Raw genomic sequence first — 19,043 nt, 5'->3', positions numbered from 1 at the left:
CTCTTTTTCTGTTAGAAGTTAAAATACTTCTTTTGTTGTACTTTTTTGATATAAAAAATCACGAATGATAAGGATTTTTTTCACTGTTATTACTTTTTATTACAAACATCAATATGATGAGGAAACACCAAAAACAATTATTGATTGTAGTAACCAACAGAAACATTAACGACAAATATAATTAAGTGTGATTTGATATTGAATCTTCTTCCGGGACTTTATGATCCTTCCGGTTCGTGTTATGTTCTCGATAAACGTAGTTCTCACCAATGGTCATCGCCCTTTCTCTACCCTCGTGTAACATAGCCTTTTCAGGGATGTTCCGAAAAGACGGATGAGAAAAAAACATTTCACGTGAGGAAAAATCCGCGCTTACCCGTTTCATATTTGTGAGATTTTTAGCTGATGATGGCAAACACGGAGATTTGGACGAGTCATGAAAGTGTGAATTGGACCTTTTTCTGTGTACACGAGTTTCTTTGTGTTTGCCCTCGAAAAACAAAAAGGATCCACAGTCCTTTTGTTTCTGTGATAAGAACGTTTCTCCACGAGACAGGAACTCAGACTGAGCCCGAGAGACCCTTTGCCGCGTCACTTCCGGACTGAGAGCACGGCTGTGCCGCAGATCGGGACTTTTAACAGAACATCTTGATAAGTCACTGGTTAGGTTCATGGAGTGTTTTTGACTAGTTCCAGGAACCGAGACCGCATTTCTAGACACAAAAATTTTTGGCGGTTCACCAGCTTGCTGCGCATGAGTCGGTTTTTCCAAATTCTTCCGTTCTTCCTTTGGGGAGCTTGATGTGGATGCCTCGCGAACTTCCTGAATGGTGTTCATTTCTATGTTACAGGCAGTCGGTATCTTTCCGCGCGTTTTCTGAGTTGTCCACACCACGACGTTTTGTTTGGTTGAAGAATAGGTGGTCATGGTCGTGGAGTAGAACTCGTCGCTGTCGTTACCTGTGGTGGTGCGACCATTACCCTTGTTTATAGTGTCACAGAAGAACTTGTTGATCTCGTGACGAGTAACCCTGTTCATAAATGCGTATATGATGGGATTGACAATTCCCGTGCAGAACACGAGACATATAGCAAAGGAATTGACTTCAGACGTGAAGGAGTTGTCTCTCAAATGGCTTATTATAATGGTTAAGTAAGGAACCCAACACAAAGCATAAGCAAAAGCTATCAGTAGAATAGTTCTTACAGCTTTGCATTCCACGTTTCGATATTGTACTTGCACACTCTGTGAGAGATCACTGCTATCCGATGAGTTGCTGGGCGGATCTCGTACTGTGGACGGCATTGAGGGATAGATGCGACTGCGCCGCTTTGTTTGACCAATGGCAGCTTTGAAGATGCTCAGATAGCACCAACTCTGCACTAAGAGTGGAACTAAGAAACATATCACAACAATAAACAACATAAATTGGTTTCCACTTTTCCAATTCATTCCACAAAGGTACTGGTCAGGTATGTACACGTATGACCCCCAACCTACCAGAGGCGGAAGTGCAATCATCACACTTAACACCCATGCCGAAGCAATAAGGACATGTCCCAGCTTTGGTGTGAATACATACGGGTATCTGAGAGAGTTGATGATGGCGTAGTTTCGGTCTATGGAGATAATCATTAAGGAAAACTGAATAGTGATGATGCAGATTGTGAAGAAGTATCCTTGCACCTTACAAAAGGTGTCGTCAAATGCCCACTTTGTAGAGAACACAGAGGCCAAAACAAATGGCACAACAAGAATAGATAAACCTGAAAATGGAAAAACGTAACATTATCAAATAAAACAAGACTGATACCTTCCGAAAAGCATTGAACATTAGAATTTTGTTATAATCGTTTACTTACATAATTGACAGCACGACAAATTGAGCACAAAACTGTTGGAAACGCTGAGTAGATACGTCTTTTTGTAGAACACAAGACAAACAACACTGTTCATAGCCAAAGAAAGTGCTAGAATGACGCCGACTACCAGCGCCATGAGAGCCAATCCAACGTTGGGTTCACTGCCGCAGTCCGAATTTGTTCCATTGCATTGGAGACTGGAGGACGACAAAAGTCGCCTTAGTATTACGGACATGTCTGAATTTTCATCACATCTGAAAGACCATCAAATATTTTAGTCATAGATTATTTGTGAAAATATGTCTGGTGATGATACGGTATTCTATCGATAAATGCTAAATATGACGGTAATTAAGTTTCACTATCTACTAATTAATTATTTTTCAGCTTTTACGCAAAAATAAAGCAAACAAACAATCTTATTAATGTAGAAAGTATCATTAAATTCAATGACAACTCGAAATGGTAAATAGGTGTTATTTTGACGAATTATTGGTATCAGATTATGCAATATTTTTTAATCCTAGACTTGTTGTGATAGTATGTCCGTAATTCAGTACATTGTCAGTTCATACTCGAAATGCTTTGTAATACTAGTATCACTGCAAATTTAAACACATTTTATTTTTTCTGAAAATCAATTAACAAGAAAAAGATGACGTATATGTTCTTTTTTCCCCTTAATTTTGCAAATTTAAAAAAAAACAACTCATTGTTCGTGTGCAATTAAATCATGACTTGAAACAAATCATTATTGAAATTGGTATTACTAGGTCATCAGAGCTTGCTGGTTATCCGATGTTTAATGGAATTTAATTGATAAAAGAGACGTATTCCTGAAACAAGCTGGCATTTGCCGGTCTCTATTTACAAAGCAGTACCGATGCAATTGCCCGTCTGTTCTTGAAAGCGGCAGACACCGGGTTCTTGTGCTGATTGGATAGGGCATGAAGATAACAACTTCCTTATTACAGAGAACAGATAGAACTGTAAACTAAATTGGAATCTTCTTTATTATTGTTTTATTTTCGTCGCTCTCAAAATCAGTATGTTAGCAACATGCATAGGTGTAAACAGAAAAGAACGTTTTTTTTTTATCTGTACCAATTTCGTAATAATTAATTTTTCGTAATGATGGAATCAGGCAGTAGGTGAATGTGATAAGTGTATATCGGGTTATTTTCACCCTACGGTATTTTCGCCCTTCTTTGCTTGCAATCGGTTTCGCCCCGTCTTGAATTCGCCCAGACAAAGTTGTGTTTAAAGAGAGATAATCTGAGATATCGCTCAGTCTTTATTCACCCGCTGACAACAATGGCGAAAGGGACGAAAATAAAACGGGGGCGGATATTTCAATGTATACAGTATTTATGTATACATTAGTTTTTGGATATGGCTGTGTACAGATACATAGAAGTGCAATGCCTAAAAAAATTTAAACGATATACAGGAGAATAATGCGCCAGCTATGAGCGATGAATTTCAATGTTTCTAGTATTCTCTTGTTAATACACAAAATTGAGCTACCAAAAGTACACAAATGATATATATTCTTAACAAGGAATTAACGCGTGCATGTATATAGTTGTGAAGTATTAGTTTCTAATAAGTCATCACGAGTTATTGGAGATGGAATGTCGTGACCATTCTTAGACTAATACTTACACTTATAAGACTTATAAGTGTTATAACACTTATAACACTAATCTCCATAAGACGAATAGCTCTATGTATAAGGATCTTTTAATCCTATTTTTTTTAACTTAATAATTTAATTCATAGCAAAAAATCATATCAATGCTCTAAGGTCAATGTGGCCCTATTTACATTTCTTCACTAGTGAATATCATGTCATTTTTCGAGCTGTAAGCGAGATAAAAAAAATATGCAAGGCTCCTGTCACCTTTTTTGTCCTTATTAGTCAAATATACTGGTAGAGTTTTGTTTCAAATAACTTTCTAAATGTTATTTAAACAATATTTTATTATGTAAAACTGTTACATAATAAGGATTATGTAGCAGGCAGTCTGCCTATTTGAACCCTCTCCTTTCAACCAATTTGACAAACAGTGATGGTACAATGTAACAACAAAATAACAAAACGTAGGCCTATCTATTTATTGCTGGCCACTCAGACATGGCTCTTTGAAATCAAAAAGATTTAGCGTCGTTTTTTTCTTCTTTTGCAAAAGAAAAAGATAATTACGTCCTACTGAAAATCCAAGGCCTTGTTAAAAACGGTTCTAAGTTTCGACAATCAGTAGCAGGTTCAGGGTACTTATTTTGAATGTCAAAGCGTATTTTTAACTTATAAAGGAGACCTTGGAATTTTTTGTTTAAACAACAAGGGATTCTGAATAATTTTTTATAGCATGTGTTTGATACTTGATGGCTTTATAAAACCAAGAGAACACAATTTAAAACAGATATATCATAGCTCCAAAAGATGATTCCGTATCGTCTCACTACCAACATACACATTCCTAAAACGCGAGAAAAAATTATTTGCTCGAAAATGGTGTATGAACCCATGAAATATTATTTTATAATTATATATTATAAACAATCATCTAATAAGTAATTCAAGTCAGCAAATCTCCGAACTTCCTAATAACGATTCATTAAACAAAAGATAGACAAATCAGTAATATTTTTTTCATGAAATTGATCCTTTTACAACAATATAGGTCATCATACTTGCAATTTTGTATAATCATAATCATGTTGAAAAGGATTAATCGGTCAGTAATTTTACTTGACCGTCAATTGCTTGGTTCCTAGTATAAGCCGTCTATTCACCAAGCATGAGTTACGTTACCATAAACATGTATCAACTAATGAAATCGGCAATGTCATCCAAACAAACATTATTTTTGTGTAATAGTCATTTTTTATGTTATAACTGAATATTCGATTCATTATTTTCCATTCCAACAGCTCATCGAATGAATGTACCAACATAACTTGTTGACACTCCTAACTTTTGGTAAATCATATTTTCCATTAGAAAATAAACTGCCTCTGGGATTTTCTACAAATTTCCCTCTTGAGTAACTCTAGCAATCCATTTTGATTTCGCATTGTAATTCATCTAGTGTACCCGATTTGCATTAGACCACAATCATTGCCAAGACTCATAAAACCGATATTTAATCTTCTATGTTTAATTATGTCCAGTATTCCTTGGTAAGCAGTTGTTTAAACAAAGAACTCTGTATATGATTATTTCTCTGATCTGATCTGTGCACCAATGGACAAGACTTTGTCCGCGACTATAAAGCACGTCATGGAATAAAACAGATAAGATGATTTGGATATTTCATGGTTACATACAAATAGATATATCTGTATTACACACACCCAGCGTATATTGATCACAAGACATCTCGTTATCTATTTATGATGATGACTTTATGTTTGTCATCCGATATCCAAAGGACAGTCTGTTACAACTGTATACAAGAATAAGAAACGTAGTGTGTACATGAAACGACCAAAAAATACCTCAATTACTTCCCCTCACACAGAAAGAAAGCAGGAAGAATTTATTTCTTTTGGATTTCATTTTGGTAGCATGAAAGACTGAGCAAGGGTTTACTTGAGGATATTTACTTTAACACTATTATGAATCACATTTGATTTAAAATGATAAGGTGTGCAAATCAAAGTGTGACCATGTGTTGTCATGGAAAATAAGCAATATGTTATTTGATAAATCCTAACTCTATCCGAAAACCTTTATTTGTCTTGCCGTTTGATTTAACATAAATTGTGAATAAATCATTTTTTTTTTAAATTGTGTAATTTCTATCATGATATTCGTAACTAAATTCAGCACCAAGCGAACTGGTAATGAAAAATTCCATCTCCCAATTTAAACAATAATCGGTGCTGACCAGTCCTTATGGTACCTCAGTAGATCAAGTAGACACTACGTCAAAAGACGGCGTTTTAAATTTGTATAGATCTAACGATTTCGTTGAATATCATCATAGCTCAGTGGTTAAAGTATCGGGCCTGTGAATCGCAGATCATGAGTTCGAATCTACCACCAGCTTTTGTTCATATTTACTGAATTAAATTTTTAAATAAGTTTCTGTCCAAAATTACATAATTTCTTCGCCTATTTGAATTATATACTTCTTATCCATCTTGCTATATATCATAATCAAGTAATTCGCGACTGATCTGAGAAGCTATTTCAAGCTGTACTGAACCACCTTATGGTGTTTTTTTTCCTTCGGAAAATTAGTAAAAGACGCTTACCAGAAATAGCTTTGGGTCCGCTATCGAATTCACATTCTACCATATTTATAGAAGGATAAGGTGCAAAGTGTGTCGTTTATTTTCACTGTCATAAACTATCATGGCCGTTTTGTCATCTCGCACCCAGCGAACCACGTTATCTTGCAGACTTTCACCATTCTCTGCGCTTCGTCAACTGGGAAACATCGACGCGGTAAGAACGAAGATAAGCAGGAATTAATCTCTACTTTATTGCCCTTTGTTTTACAGGTTTTGTCATAGGAAAACCAATAACCACTCATATGTTCCCACATCCCCTTTAATTAAGGATTAGCATTCTTTTTTTTAAGGATATTGTAATTTTGTTTCTCAAATTATTCGGTTCGTTTTTGTTTTAATTTATTGCATTGCATATGTCATCTGCAAAGCCTTTTTTTTAAATTAAAAACTATGTTCCTATTTTGAACATCATGTCCTTATATTATTGAAGAATAAAGGAACAGATTAGACTTGCCTCTGAGAGGGTTTTTAAGATTAAGGTAAAGAAGGAAAAAAAAAATACTCACTCTGACTTTTGCTGAATTGTTGTCGGTATTTCAAAAGGGTTTGAGTTCGTCGATTAAAAGCCGACATGCACCAATATATAATGTATCCAGATTGATATTGTGACTGTAACAGAATAGAGCTGAAGGAACAATTGCTGCCTGAATCCTAACGCGGTCCTATGATACCTGGCCAATGGCATCGATCCGAAGGATAGATTCTCGGGTTGTCTTGGATTTTCAGGCAATGCCCAGTAATTCCAACCTATTTCCAGAACAGGTTACGCATTTCAGCCAACCTGCATATTTTTGGGGTGGACAACATTACGACCTGTGGCTTATTATCCTTCTAACACACGAATTGGAGCAATATAACAATAAGCAGGCCAATTGTCATGTTTCCTATCTGACCCCGATCGGGTCTATCTAATGGCAATTATCACGTGGTTTATATATAGTATAGTTAAATACCGTCAACGTGATAGTAAACCAATTGTTATATATACAATTATACATGTTAATTTTCGTAAGAATAAGTTCATGCATTTACAGTTTAAATATAACTGTTATACTGATACAGATTTTGATAGATACCATAAAGTACTGGTACTTAACAATCCATACCGAGTATGCGCAGAGGATGAAAATTTATAGTGAATGCCTTTTCCGCATTTTAAGGATAAATCTAACCTGGGCCCTGCTTCACTGTTGAAAACAGGCACGTGGCATCGTTTTTGAAAGTGTGTGTGTGTGTTGGGGGGGGGGGGGGGGCAGACTCATCCCAAAAATCTTGACAAGCCAAAAAAAAGGGAGGTTACTTCCCAAATTCGTGAAAATCCTAATCCGTGTGTGTGTGTGTGTGTGGAGGGGGGGGGGGGGGCAGGTATACTTTTCACTTTAATTTCATTGTTTATTTCCTTATTTTCAATTCAATTTTTACATGGTCACAGAAAAGTGGGGGGGGGGGGGGGGGGGGGGCTCCATGTTTTCACTTCAACTTCACTGTTTATTCCTTATTTTCAATTCAACTTTGACACTTTTACATGGTCACATAAAATGGGGGGCCAACTCCATGTTAATTCAATTTTTTGTATGTAAATTTAAGAAAAATCTATGCAAAAAAAGTAGGGGGAGCCCCCCCCCCCCCCCCCCTCCCTCTGATGCTATGTGCCTAGAAAAGACTACCCGTATACGTTTGGCGAAAAACTTGCTAAAACAATGCACTCGATTTTCGAAAGAGATGAAGAAGGGGTGGGGCTAAGCACCCACACGTGCAATATCGTATTCTTTTCACCTGATTGATTCACCTCATATTTTTTTCATCGGCCATCATTATTAGATCTAGTAGAAATTTTACGTTCTTGTAAGATAAAATATCAGGTATTCTAATACTAAGTTATTTCGATTTTTGAGTTGCATTGTTTTATTCTGATGCAACTTTATTTATTGTTATTATGCAGCTGGACATATTTTAACGATGTTACTCCATGGCAGTATTCCTAACTCTATGATATTGCGTTATTTTATAGTACAACAGTCAATTTTCTTTTGAATTATTTTTTAATGCTGTTGCCTTACCTTTAGCTACCCTTAAGCACTCTATTGTAATTCCAGATTTATTGATATTATCTTTGTTAAATATATCTTATTGCAATATTTAATAACATATTAGAAGCTAATTTCAAACGTCATCAAAGAAAAAACCTAAACGGAGTATTATGTAGGACACTTGTGTAACGAAGAATAATCTTCTAACTTACTAACTCGTAATTTACCAAGATTTGACGTTCTTCAAGAAATTTGACATTGATGTCAAATTTTGTCAGTCGATTTCATCGATACTCTGCAATAAGTTACACTTTTGATATGTCAACCATATATGAATTGTTAACTAACTTAAAGGACAAAATGAACATCATCATTTTAGTTTTTTAGTTAAAGTAAATTTTGTAAACTTAGGTTGACTTTGTACAAATATAGATGGAAAGTTCATTTCTCATTCTAAGTTTGGTCAGATTGCCTTCATTTTATAATTACAACGTTACTTACAAGATGTTGTTAACCATTTCCGCCATTTTTGAATTTTTGCAGAAACCTGAGTTGGTATATTTTCAAGTAGTTATCTTCCAGAAAACATGAGTGCAGGCCTAAACAGTTATAATATATTCATTTCAAAATGTATCCATTTGATATGAGTTATTGGCAGAAAACGTTTCCTCGTTCAAACTCTGAGCTATATTTCCAAAAAAGCCGTTTTAACACTTCATTTTGTATTGGATTGCAAAAAAAGTGTCATTTCTTGCGTCATATACTGCCAGAAGGTGCATAAAAATCAGTAAACATGACTAAAGGATTAACCCTGCAACAAAATAAGAAACCAATTAAAAATTCTTGAAACTTTTTATTTTAAAAAGGTGATTGATACCATAGGGGTCAAAATTAACTCCTGTGTCTCTATCAGAAGCTTTTTTGAATGAACAATCCATATACTAAGTCTTGTCAATGCCAAGCGTTCCACGGTGTACTTTATACATATAAGTTCTTTACACACATAAGTTCTACCGGTATTTTATCTAAAGTGTTGCATTTCTTTCAGAACTAATTGAAATATAACTCTAATCGGTTTTTTCGTCCTTTAAATCCAATGGTGAGAAAGCTGGCAGTTATATGATATGAAAAAAGTAGCCATGCGTTTCTGCGGGGCTATATCATATGATTGTCTAGTTCAACCAGACGCTTTGTGATATGCAATTTCCTTGTAGCGAGTGTGTGGCTGAACATGACAAATTATAAATTATATAATAATTTTTATTTTATTTTAGTGAAACAAATGCTACTGTGTTTCGCATTTTAAAAGTTTTCAAAAGCAAAATGAATTGAATAAAAAAGAATATTTTTTGCGTTACGTATTAGTTTTGTATTCAAACCATAAATATCAAAAGTGTTGAATTTGTTATGTTGTGAAAATTTAAATCAAATTTCAGTAAATCTATATCTTTTTTAAAAATTTAGCTTTAGGATCTTTTAATACTTAATAAAAGTATGATACATCAGTACCTATATGTATATATATTAGGACGATGTACACAACTATGACCTTATGTTCGTAAATGGATTTTTCATGCAATGCTAAATTTCGATCTTTTTCTTTTCAAATATGTTTTGGTTTGCGAAATTGTGACGCGTGCGTGGCATATTTCTGCATCCTGAATGCTACTACTCTATATATTATGTCGACTTGCAAGATATCATGTCAACATGCAGCATGAATACCTAATGGAACGAACATGAAAGAAAAATATAACCATACAAGAATTGCATAAAGCATGATAACATTTTTCTTGCATGACAAAATAGTTATAAAGTGTTGTGTTAAATGTTGATTTATTTACCTTGCATGTCGACATAATTATCTTGCATTGCATGTCGACATAATTTATCAAAAAATGTAATTCGGACACAGAGGGCAGAAATAGGCCACCATCAAACCATTTGAGTCTCCCTGTATCGATGTGCGGTGTCTGGTGCTGCTACCGATGCCATATGCCGTGATTAGACAAAGTAAACAGAAGGTGTTGGAGACAAATATTGGTCGGTGAGACATTGACAGAGTCAAACAAAGCCTGTACTAATGTCTAAAAATAGAATATTAATATTGTAGTCCGTTGATTTCCTAATTCATGCATTTAGTGAAAATTCTTCATGATTAGGTTATACCATAGGGGCATCGTATCCGCTCTACTCTCTATGACATATATAAAAATAATAACTAAATGTATTATTTATATATATGTGTCATAGAGAGTTAAGCGGATACGATGCCCCTGTGGTTATACCTAACAATATTCTTCGAAAGATGTGGGCATAAATCCGACTTTATTGAATCTGCGACACCAAACGTGAGCATTATCTACGTTGAACAACACAAGCTGCGAAAGTTTCCCCAAATCCAAAGCAAACGTATACAACTGTAGCAGTAGAAAATGTCAACTTTTTACGTAATTATGTCATTTTGGGTCCTTATAGGAAAGATTTCTTATGATTTTTTTTATTGCGATGTAATTAGTGACAAGACAATATTTCATTCCACCCCCCTCTCCCCCCCCCCCAAAAAAAAAATAAATGAAATAAAAATAGAAACAAGCATGGTGAATGCCCTGACGTGACAGGCGCCAATATTCCGCCATTGTATATTCCAATGATAAGATGCGTTAAAAATAATTTTTCAGTCTCAGAGTAGTGCATTCTGTGGTTCTAAATGACAAATTAGTAACAACTATTGCAAATTACATATTTCGTTTCAAGTTGCAATAATATCATATTCATGTTTTTATAATTAAATTTTCGCCGGGGGGGGGGAGGGGGGAGTTGACACATTCCATAATAATCAAGACTTAACAATTGTTATCAATGACTTTTTTTATTATCACAAATTTAAAAAAATCTACATTCTACCGATGATCGGTTCGTAGCTACATGTATTTGGTATTTGCTGTATTTAGCTTGGAATCACCCAAAGCATACTTTGAATTCTAATTCACATTCTTTGTCACTGTACTTTGAAATCTACATATTTCAACAATGTATGCGTACAAACTATATACAATATATATATACACTAAAGCACTCATTATTATGTCGTTAATCATCTCTTTAAACTGTGTTTTCATTTAATCTGAACGATTGGATTTACCTGCGTTGCCTTTTTTTACCAATTAAATGTTACTGTAGAAGATACCTTGGTTGCAAATAGCAACAGGCTTTGTCAAACTTCACATTTAAATAATTGGCAGGGCAAAACGTACTTGGTGTAGAAGATCACACATATCGATTCTTACAAAATTAATATCATAGACAAGAGGGTCACTACCGATGCCAGCACTGTAGACAACTGAGACGCCGAGTTTTTGCCGGCAGGTTGGCGAAACTCTTTGTAGAAAGAGGTAGTATTACAAACATTGTCTTTTAACATCGTCTGCAAATTGATATTTTTCTGGCAGGTGGAAGGGAGCATGGTGCATTCGAACTCGTTCTTCAGACCTACGCCGGCTTTACTGCAGGATTGCTTCCATGCTTTCATGTCGCAGCCAAGATGATCTACGCGGATTCTGGAGGAGAAAGCAATAAAGAATATAATAATGTTCCTGTATCGATTACTAGTGCTTTAGTACTGTATAAAGAATATCGAAAGTACAACGTATAATAAAGTACTGGATAGATAACGTCCTACACGTGTCTCTTATTTGTTGTATAAGGATCATAGGAAACGTTCAGTCATTGCTGACATTAACATTATGAATAGTTCAAACTATATGCATGGTTTTTCCTTTTCATAAAACTAAACGGGCACTCTTTTCTCTTTTGGTGTTTAGAAGGCACAATGGTAAAAAAATGATTAACCATCAGATCTAAAATTTAAGATATGATTTGTTTACCTTAACAATAAATTATTATTAACTTTAAAGAAAACAACAATAAATTTTGACGTTAAATTTTATGTATTTTCTTTTTTTTTTTATAGAGAGCTCTACTTTTAAAGGAGATCAATACCGTATAAAAGTGGCCACTACAGTCTTAATATTAAGAGGGTCACAATGCTCGTAGCTCATTTCACGCAATACCCACTGATTATTCTTTCTATCTGCACATGCGTATTATTTCAAATTTCAATGCACTCACTTGCAATATTCGGAGAAGAAGCCCGTCATATCGAGGTTCTGTTGGATCTGACGCGCCGCCAGGTCCACCATACTGGCAGACATGCTGTCCAGACATTTTTGTACGGCGTCTGTTGGATTTTGGAAACACACTAGACCCTCTACATAAACTGAAAAAGGAAAATCAACGGATTTAGGAAATGACGCAAAATAACATCAACCGATTTTAATCGGGGTTTTTTTTTCGTTCTTAATATAATGTAACAATGAAAAAAAAAATGTTTTTGAAATTAGTGGTAACACAAAGAAATTTGTAAAAATTTTGTTGGAGAGTTTGTTCAGAAGTTTTTGTTAATTTGTTACTTTAATGTGTTGCAGACTCGTTTACATACCATCTATATCTCCACAAAGGAGGTCTATGCTAGCCTCCATTGAGGCGTGGTCATAACCAGTCAATAACATGTATTCATTGGCTCCTTCACAACTGTCAATTACGTTTCTCATGCATGAAAATAGTGTGTTCCTTACTCTGAAAATAGATAATCATAAGTTACCTTGATTACGGATTTGACTGTCATTCAATTCTTTTATAAATTCGGAAATTATCTTTTCAATATTGTAATTTTTATACAATTCAAGTATTTTCGACTTTTTGTCTAACAAATTTTAAATATAACTGGTGTTTTTAAGTAGAAATTGGCACCGATTAGAATGCTTCCAATTAGAGTATGGTAATATTGCATCTCTCTCTCTCTCTCTCTCTCTCTCTCTCTCTCTCTCTCTCTCTCTCTCTCTCTCTCTCTCTCTCTCTCTCTCTCTCTCTCTCTCCTACCATACCAATATCAAATTTAACACCATCTTGACAAATAGATGCTACTCACCCACAAAATCTGGACGCTGCCTCTTTGTCTTTTCCAATAATGGCGCCTTTTATTTCGGTTTCATTGGAGCCAAACATACTTGGACTTAGTCCAGCTTTGGTGTAACATTGCTGCATGTTTGCGTCAAGCATGCGCATACAAGAGTTGGCTTGTGGCAGCACACCTATAAAATACAGTAAATTACAAAAATCAAACTTGACTACTTTTTAATTCTTAGACATATATACATGTAACTTCTAGTATTTATACTTATACATATATCTGTAATATACTTTTATATTTAATTGTTCTTATCAGTTTTTGCACTTACAACCGTTTAAACTACGGTATTTTCTGTGGATCAAAAAAGAAATTACCTGCACCACAAGCATTTTGCAAAGCCGTCAGTCTCCTGACTACTTGGTTCTCGGCAAAATTGAACTCTGCACTGTCTGTGCAAGGAGGCTTTCCGCGCATGTTCAGTGTGGGTGGAACGACGCATTGTATAATCTGTGCCCTTATTCTGAAAGGTAAAAATCATATTGTATATAGGAAAATTCTTTCACCAGCCGAGTTATATTGAAAAAGGAAAAAGGTAAAATAAGTAAAACGTAGAAAGATGACATATCAACTAAATATGTGCAATCTATGACGACTTAATTTTTCATGTATTACATCTACATGTTCATCTGTCATAAATTTTTTACGGCGTGTTGACCCATGGTCAGCGACGGGGGCTGATTGATGACATCAATTGAGTCAAGAGAGACTGACTGTGGTCAGAAGCTTAGTATACATGTATATGTCTATACATGTATCTATCTAGTGAATAAAATTTCGATATTGCTCAATTGCAAAAATCTTGTTACAAAATCATAAACAGAGGAAAGAAAGAAGCCAAAATTTTTAATGAATATGTATTCTAAAATGAAAAATTAAATTTTTGTCTTGCATTTTGAAAATTTAACAAACTTCAAAGAAGGTTTTTTAAACACCTTTTTTAAATAAGGTGGCTAAATTTACCTTAAAATACAATGTAGTTTCTCAAATCAACAGAAAACAACTTGATCATGAAGAATAGCAATGATGCATAAGAAGCGTATAAGTCAAATAGGCGAAAAATACACAGTTTTTTATTTTAGAAGTATGATTTACTAAAAATGGTTTTCAGTAAATATGAAGAAAAACAGCATATCGGGCAAATTTTAACTCGGGTTCACAAACCCAATACTTTGACTACTAAGCTATCATGATTCTAAATCGATCGATACAATTTCACAAAACATTTAAATCGTCATCTTGTGATGTTGTGTCTTAAAATAATCAATAACCCCTAATGTACTGAGTTACCATAACAAATTCATAAACTAGTACTTCTAAAAGTAGATCAAAAACACGGATTTTCATTATGCGATATGATGATTAAATTTCGACCTTGATTACAGCATATAATGAAAATTCAAAAGACGCGTAGATGAAAACGCAAAAAATTTCGAATGTCTATGTCTTTATGTTACTGGAATGCTTACCCACAAAGGTTCTTCCTAAGGTCCATGATATTTGAATTGCTGGGTAATGGCGCAATAGTTCCATTGGTCAACACAGCATCAATAGTCATCATTGGAAGTCCAGACCTCTGAAAGCAAGAGGCGCTGAGTTGTTGTACCTCTCGAACACATTGGCTAATGGGAGGTTGGGGAATAGGTTGTTGGCCATTGCAAAAATATGGACTACACAAAGCTATGAGAAATAATAATAAAAGTACAATGGAAGGGTGAAAATCGCTCCAAATTCGTTAAAAATGATAAGATTTGAAACGTGTTGATAATTTTTACAAATAAAATATTCTAAATATAGCTTTCACCTGCATTAACTGATTCGGAACAAAATTACAATATATCGTCGTACCTGTTATTAAAAGAAGTAGCCACATGGTGTCTCCTTGCCTCATACCACTAATCCGACCAAAAACTGAAATGGACAAATGTGAAGAGTGTGCAGTCTTTAAGTAATTGAATTGATGATTAATACATGTGAATTATTATATCGTAGAAATATTTAGCAGCAAGATGACCCAGCGTGCATTCCAACGATTCGTCATGGTGTCGCTCTCCATAGCCATGCATCACCGAATTCCGACACCTCTGACTAGCTTTTACACTGCTTGTCACTGGGTAGACTTCATGTTTACATTTAGTTGAATTGTTAATCTTGAATTTTAAAAAAATGTTTAAATATGGCAGCTAATAAAGAAACGTGGCTTAATTATTATTCCCCCCCCCTTTTTTTTTTTACATATCTGTATTCTATATATGTATTTAAGTAAAGAGTGTTGATATTTGTTGTAAAAGTCATCTCTTGCGTTATGGATATACCCGCAAGGCTTTAATAATGACTTATGTTTATAAGATTTTATGTACCCTGGGGACGTAATCATTCTAATTTGTTTGCACTCATAACACTATAAAAGAAACTTTTTGTTTGCTGCTTTTAAAGAACATTAGCAAATACTAGTAGGAATCGTGTAAATGTCTGTTGAAACAACCGAAAAATACATTTTCAAAATTGAATGAAATCATGAACAAGTCGAATCTTCTACTTAAGTCGGTTAGAATATTTTAACGAACACGAAAAAAGAATTTCAATAAAGCTAAAATCTGATGCTCTATATTATTTCCCTAAGCGTTCAACTGGTGTGCTAGGAAACTATATATGTAATGTAAAGTTGATCATCACTTCAAGCTTTTCTTTAAACCATTATTAAACTAGGACAAAAAATGGATCACAGACGTTGCTATGGATTATGAGGCGTTCTAGTTCTTAAAAAGGGACTTATAGAAAGTGGTACCCAACACAAAGTAGAATCAGTATGTGTTAAAAAAAATTGATACTCTAAATACACATCGATGATAATGAATAATGCAGGCGTTTTACCCGGTAAGGTCGTCCATATATATTGGTTTTGCTACTCTCCTTTTGCTTCAAAATGACATATCATATACATTTCATGTTTTGTATCGAAATTGATTATGTAGAAACAAAGTAAGTATTAGTAGAAATCTGTTATCAGGTTTTTGTTATACCGTATTCGCATACTGTATTACATTACCTTTTTAAGAAGTCAAAATATCTACAATAACAAAGGAAACGTGCATGAATATTTAAATAGTCCACATTTATTTGTTTGTTTAGGTTCTTTTTCATTCATATCATTAGCGCTTCCCCTTTAAAGAAATCAAAGATTGAAAACACTAAGATGTAGATATTCTTGCTATTATAATTCATCTGTCATTTAAAAAGATGTGCGTTATAAAAAAAATTGTTGATGTCCATTCTACTTTTTCATGTTTTTGCTCGTAGCTCACATTTTCAGTACTATTTTTTTTTCTGTGATGAAATGCATTCATATCAAATAGGGCATTGGTGTGACTTCTTTGAAGTTCTTTCTCAAATTGATATTCTTAACAATCCCGATGAATTGTATTAGAAGTATATTTAATGAAACAATTTATTAATTTAGCTTACTGGTATTTTGTCTCTAACATCTTCTGGGATCAGATATTGTGGATTCCAAGAAACGAAAACAAGCCTTAGTTGTTCTGCATTTTCCATTTCAATTACCTGTTTAGCGGGAAAAAAATTGGGGAAATTATCTCTTTCAAATTAGAGCTAACTTTTTAAGATAAAAACTGATGTGTTCCCAAAATGTCTTGTTAGATCAAGGGCATCTGACGTTAAAAATATTTCTTTTCAAAGTAAAATGATTCCCTGCACTATGCCACGAGAATTATTCTATTAATAAAAATAAATATTTTTCAACGTCAGATGCCTGTGTGTGAAATGTAAAAAATATAACTTTGTCCACTAAATCACGTGTGTGGAATCAGTTTAAAACGTGCAAGTATATCACGACATGTTTATCGACCAAACATTATTAGTACAGCTTACTTCTTAATAGGAAAAGGGGGAGGGAATATATAAATAGATAATAGTTGTTTTGAGAGCTGTATTAGAAATAAATGTTTAATTGTGAGTTACAGATTTTGGTAGATTTACTTCTCAAAATTTCTTGTATTTATTCTCTGCACGAGAAAACGATAAACCATCTCGATAATTTATCAGCCTTCTAAATAATTTTGACAAAGGGGAGTAACTCTCACTAACACAGAAAAACTATAATTAACAGTAAGACTTTACATGATCTTTTTCTGGATCAAATTCTGTCCAAATACTAAATGCATGAAGATTTTTGCAGCTGCCATTCAGATAAAAATAAATAGATATAAAATAAATGTTTTTGATTTACTGTATTTATTCTACCTTACTCCAATTTAGAATACATGTTATGTATGTGTGAAAACTTTTGTAAATAAACTGTTGATAAATAATACCGGTTGAGTTCTTCGTCGGTTTTTTCTACTTTCTCTTATTCTGATTCAGGGTTTTTTTTTTATTGAAGTGTTGCATAGAAATCAATAAAACATTCATACCCAAGAAATGCAGATTTCATCACAATTAACGTAACACAAACTCAAACCAAATTCAAAGCAATGTGATTGATTTTGCAGACTACTATATATACATGTAGCTCAATCTTACCCCTACTCTCCCAAAGATTATGATGTAAAATACAATTTGTTAAAAAAAAAATTTCGTTGCTTGTTGGTTGTTCTTTGTTTTGTTTTTTCTTGCTTTTTTTTTTGGTGAATAGAAATTTAATCGAAACTAGTACAGTCTATTGAAATAATCAAAAGTCCAATATAAAATAATTCTCATCTATTCACTTCACTTTAAAGGGGCATGGTCACGATTTTGATCAATTTCTATTTTTCTGTTTTTATCTGTTTTCTGTTTTACGATGCTTTAGGAATACATTTCTAATGATCAAGTGAAATTTGAGAGTCAGTCGTAGAAATATAAGAAAGATACAGGGATCACAATTCTGTCATGTTTTTGTTTACATAGGTTCAATATACCAGTAAAAAAGTTTTTTCAAGCTGATTTGTATATCTTCATTTTAAACATAAATAAACAATTTCAAACGTTTTACACATTCATATTTTTGTCTAAACTGGAATTTTTACTTTAACATTAAAAATGTAAACAAAAGCTTTGTTTACATATCGAAGAATTGTAAGCTCTGTAACTGGCTAATAATTCAATGAATGACACTCAAATTATTGTTGCCTATTAAAAAAAACCTCACTGAAGCATTGTAAACATTAAAATCAGAAAAATAATTTTTGACAGAAATCGTGACCATGCCCCTCTAAAATGTCCTTTTAGTATGCCAAATGTAAAACAATATGTATTCTTTTTTCATTAAAAAAATTGTACATTGTAATTGTACATTCAGATTAATAAAAGAAAACAAAACCTTAATGAAATAAAACAAAAATATACAAAACAATAAACATGCTAACAAACAAGATTAGATGCATATTTCATTGCAAAAATAATTATATGTATTTTATTTAATTAAGATTCTGAAGCGAAATAATAAATATATGGAAAAAAAAGATAGCATGAGATCTACTTCTAACAGTATTTGTGAATTATAGAGGGTGTTTATGTTCATTCCTTTGACAAACACCGGGCGACTGATAGACGTGTCTCCCCGTGTATTACGATCTACCCAGCCCTACCTGCCCCATCCTGACAGGTATGATGAATGAGTTACTTCCCTGTGACATCATAGTTTACATAATAACATCCCGATCGTCACAGATACGACACGCCGTAATCCAATCAAATCACTCGCAAGAGCGTCTTACCTCGTTATCCAATCAAATTCTGCGTAAGGATGATCTGGTTCATTCATCTTTTCTCTATCATAAGCGGGTACTGACGACCAATCATATACTTCTATTTCATGT

The 19,043-nt window shown here is 33.9% G+C and overlaps 2 protein-coding genes and 1 long non-coding RNA gene across 4 annotated transcripts; 1 reads left to right on the top strand and 2 right to left on the bottom strand.

Annotated features, from left to right (window-relative positions):
* Window positions 1–74: 74 nt before the first annotated feature.
* On the bottom strand, window positions 75–7,045 carry LOC128187816 (G-protein coupled receptor 161-like). Of its 2 annotated transcripts, none has more exons than XM_052858425.1 (3): window positions 6,675–7,045; window positions 1,864–2,117; window positions 75–1,767 (listed from the first exon to the last, which is right to left on the bottom strand). In XM_052858425.1, the coding sequence occupies exons 2-3, from the start codon at window positions 2,096–2,098 to the stop codon at window positions 182–184; spliced, it is 1,821 nt and encodes a 606-aa protein (XP_052714385.1). In that variant the 5' UTR covers window positions 2,099–2,117; window positions 6,675–7,045; the 3' UTR covers window positions 75–181. The 2 variants fall into 2 exon arrangements, with proteins under 2 accessions (XP_052714385.1, XP_052714384.1); XM_052858424.1 differs by lacking the exon at window positions 6,675–7,045 and adding an exon at window positions 6,130–6,256.
* Window positions 6,184–11,876, top strand: LOC128187821 (uncharacterized). Its single transcript, XR_008244090.1, has 2 exons — window positions 6,184–6,322; window positions 11,651–11,876. It is a non-coding gene; the product is annotated as an uncharacterized LOC128187821 (long non-coding RNA).
* LOC128187818 (uncharacterized) lies at window positions 11,052–15,192 on the bottom strand. The gene is made up of 7 exons (XM_052858426.1): window positions 15,076–15,192; window positions 14,697–14,907; window positions 13,545–13,690; window positions 13,189–13,351; window positions 12,700–12,836; window positions 12,330–12,477; window positions 11,052–11,758 (listed from the first exon to the last, which is right to left on the bottom strand). Exons 1-7 carry the CDS (start codon window positions 15,116–15,118, stop codon window positions 11,485–11,487), a joined length of 1,122 nt encoding a protein of 373 aa, XP_052714386.1. The 5' UTR covers window positions 15,119–15,192; the 3' UTR covers window positions 11,052–11,484.
* Between the last annotated feature and the right edge of the window lie 3,851 nt (window positions 15,193–19,043).

The sequence above is a fragment of the Crassostrea angulata genome, chromosome 6 (assembly GCF_025612915.1).
Source record: "Crassostrea angulata isolate pt1a10 chromosome 6, ASM2561291v2, whole genome shotgun sequence".
In the NCBI taxonomy this organism is placed as follows: Eukaryota; Metazoa; Mollusca; class Bivalvia; order Ostreida; family Ostreidae; genus Magallana; species Magallana angulata.
This window is presented reverse-complemented; position numbering and strand designations above follow the sequence as displayed.

Excerpts from the sequence above, each read along its gene's own strand:
- LOC128187816 (XM_052858425.1), bottom strand. The coding sequence starts at position 2,098 with ATGTCCGTAATACTAAGGCGACTTTTGTCGTCCTCCAGTCTCCAATGC. Across the intron at positions 1,768-1,863 it reads TTTGTCGTGCTGTCAATTAT|GTTTATCTATTCTTGTTGTG; the intron begins GTAAGTAAACGA and ends TTCCATTTTCAG.
- LOC128187818 (XM_052858426.1), bottom strand. The coding sequence starts at position 15,118 with ATGAGGCAAGGAGACACCATGTGGCTACTTCTTTTAATAACAG. Across the intron at positions 13,352-13,544 it reads GCAAAATGCTTGTGGTGCAG|GTGTGCTGCCACAAGCCAAC; the intron begins GTAATTTCTTTT and ends TGTATTTTATAG. Across the intron at positions 12,837-13,188 it reads GCAGCGTCCAGATTTTGTGG|AGTAAGGAACACACTATTTT; the intron begins GTGAGTAGCATC and ends ATCTATTTTCAG.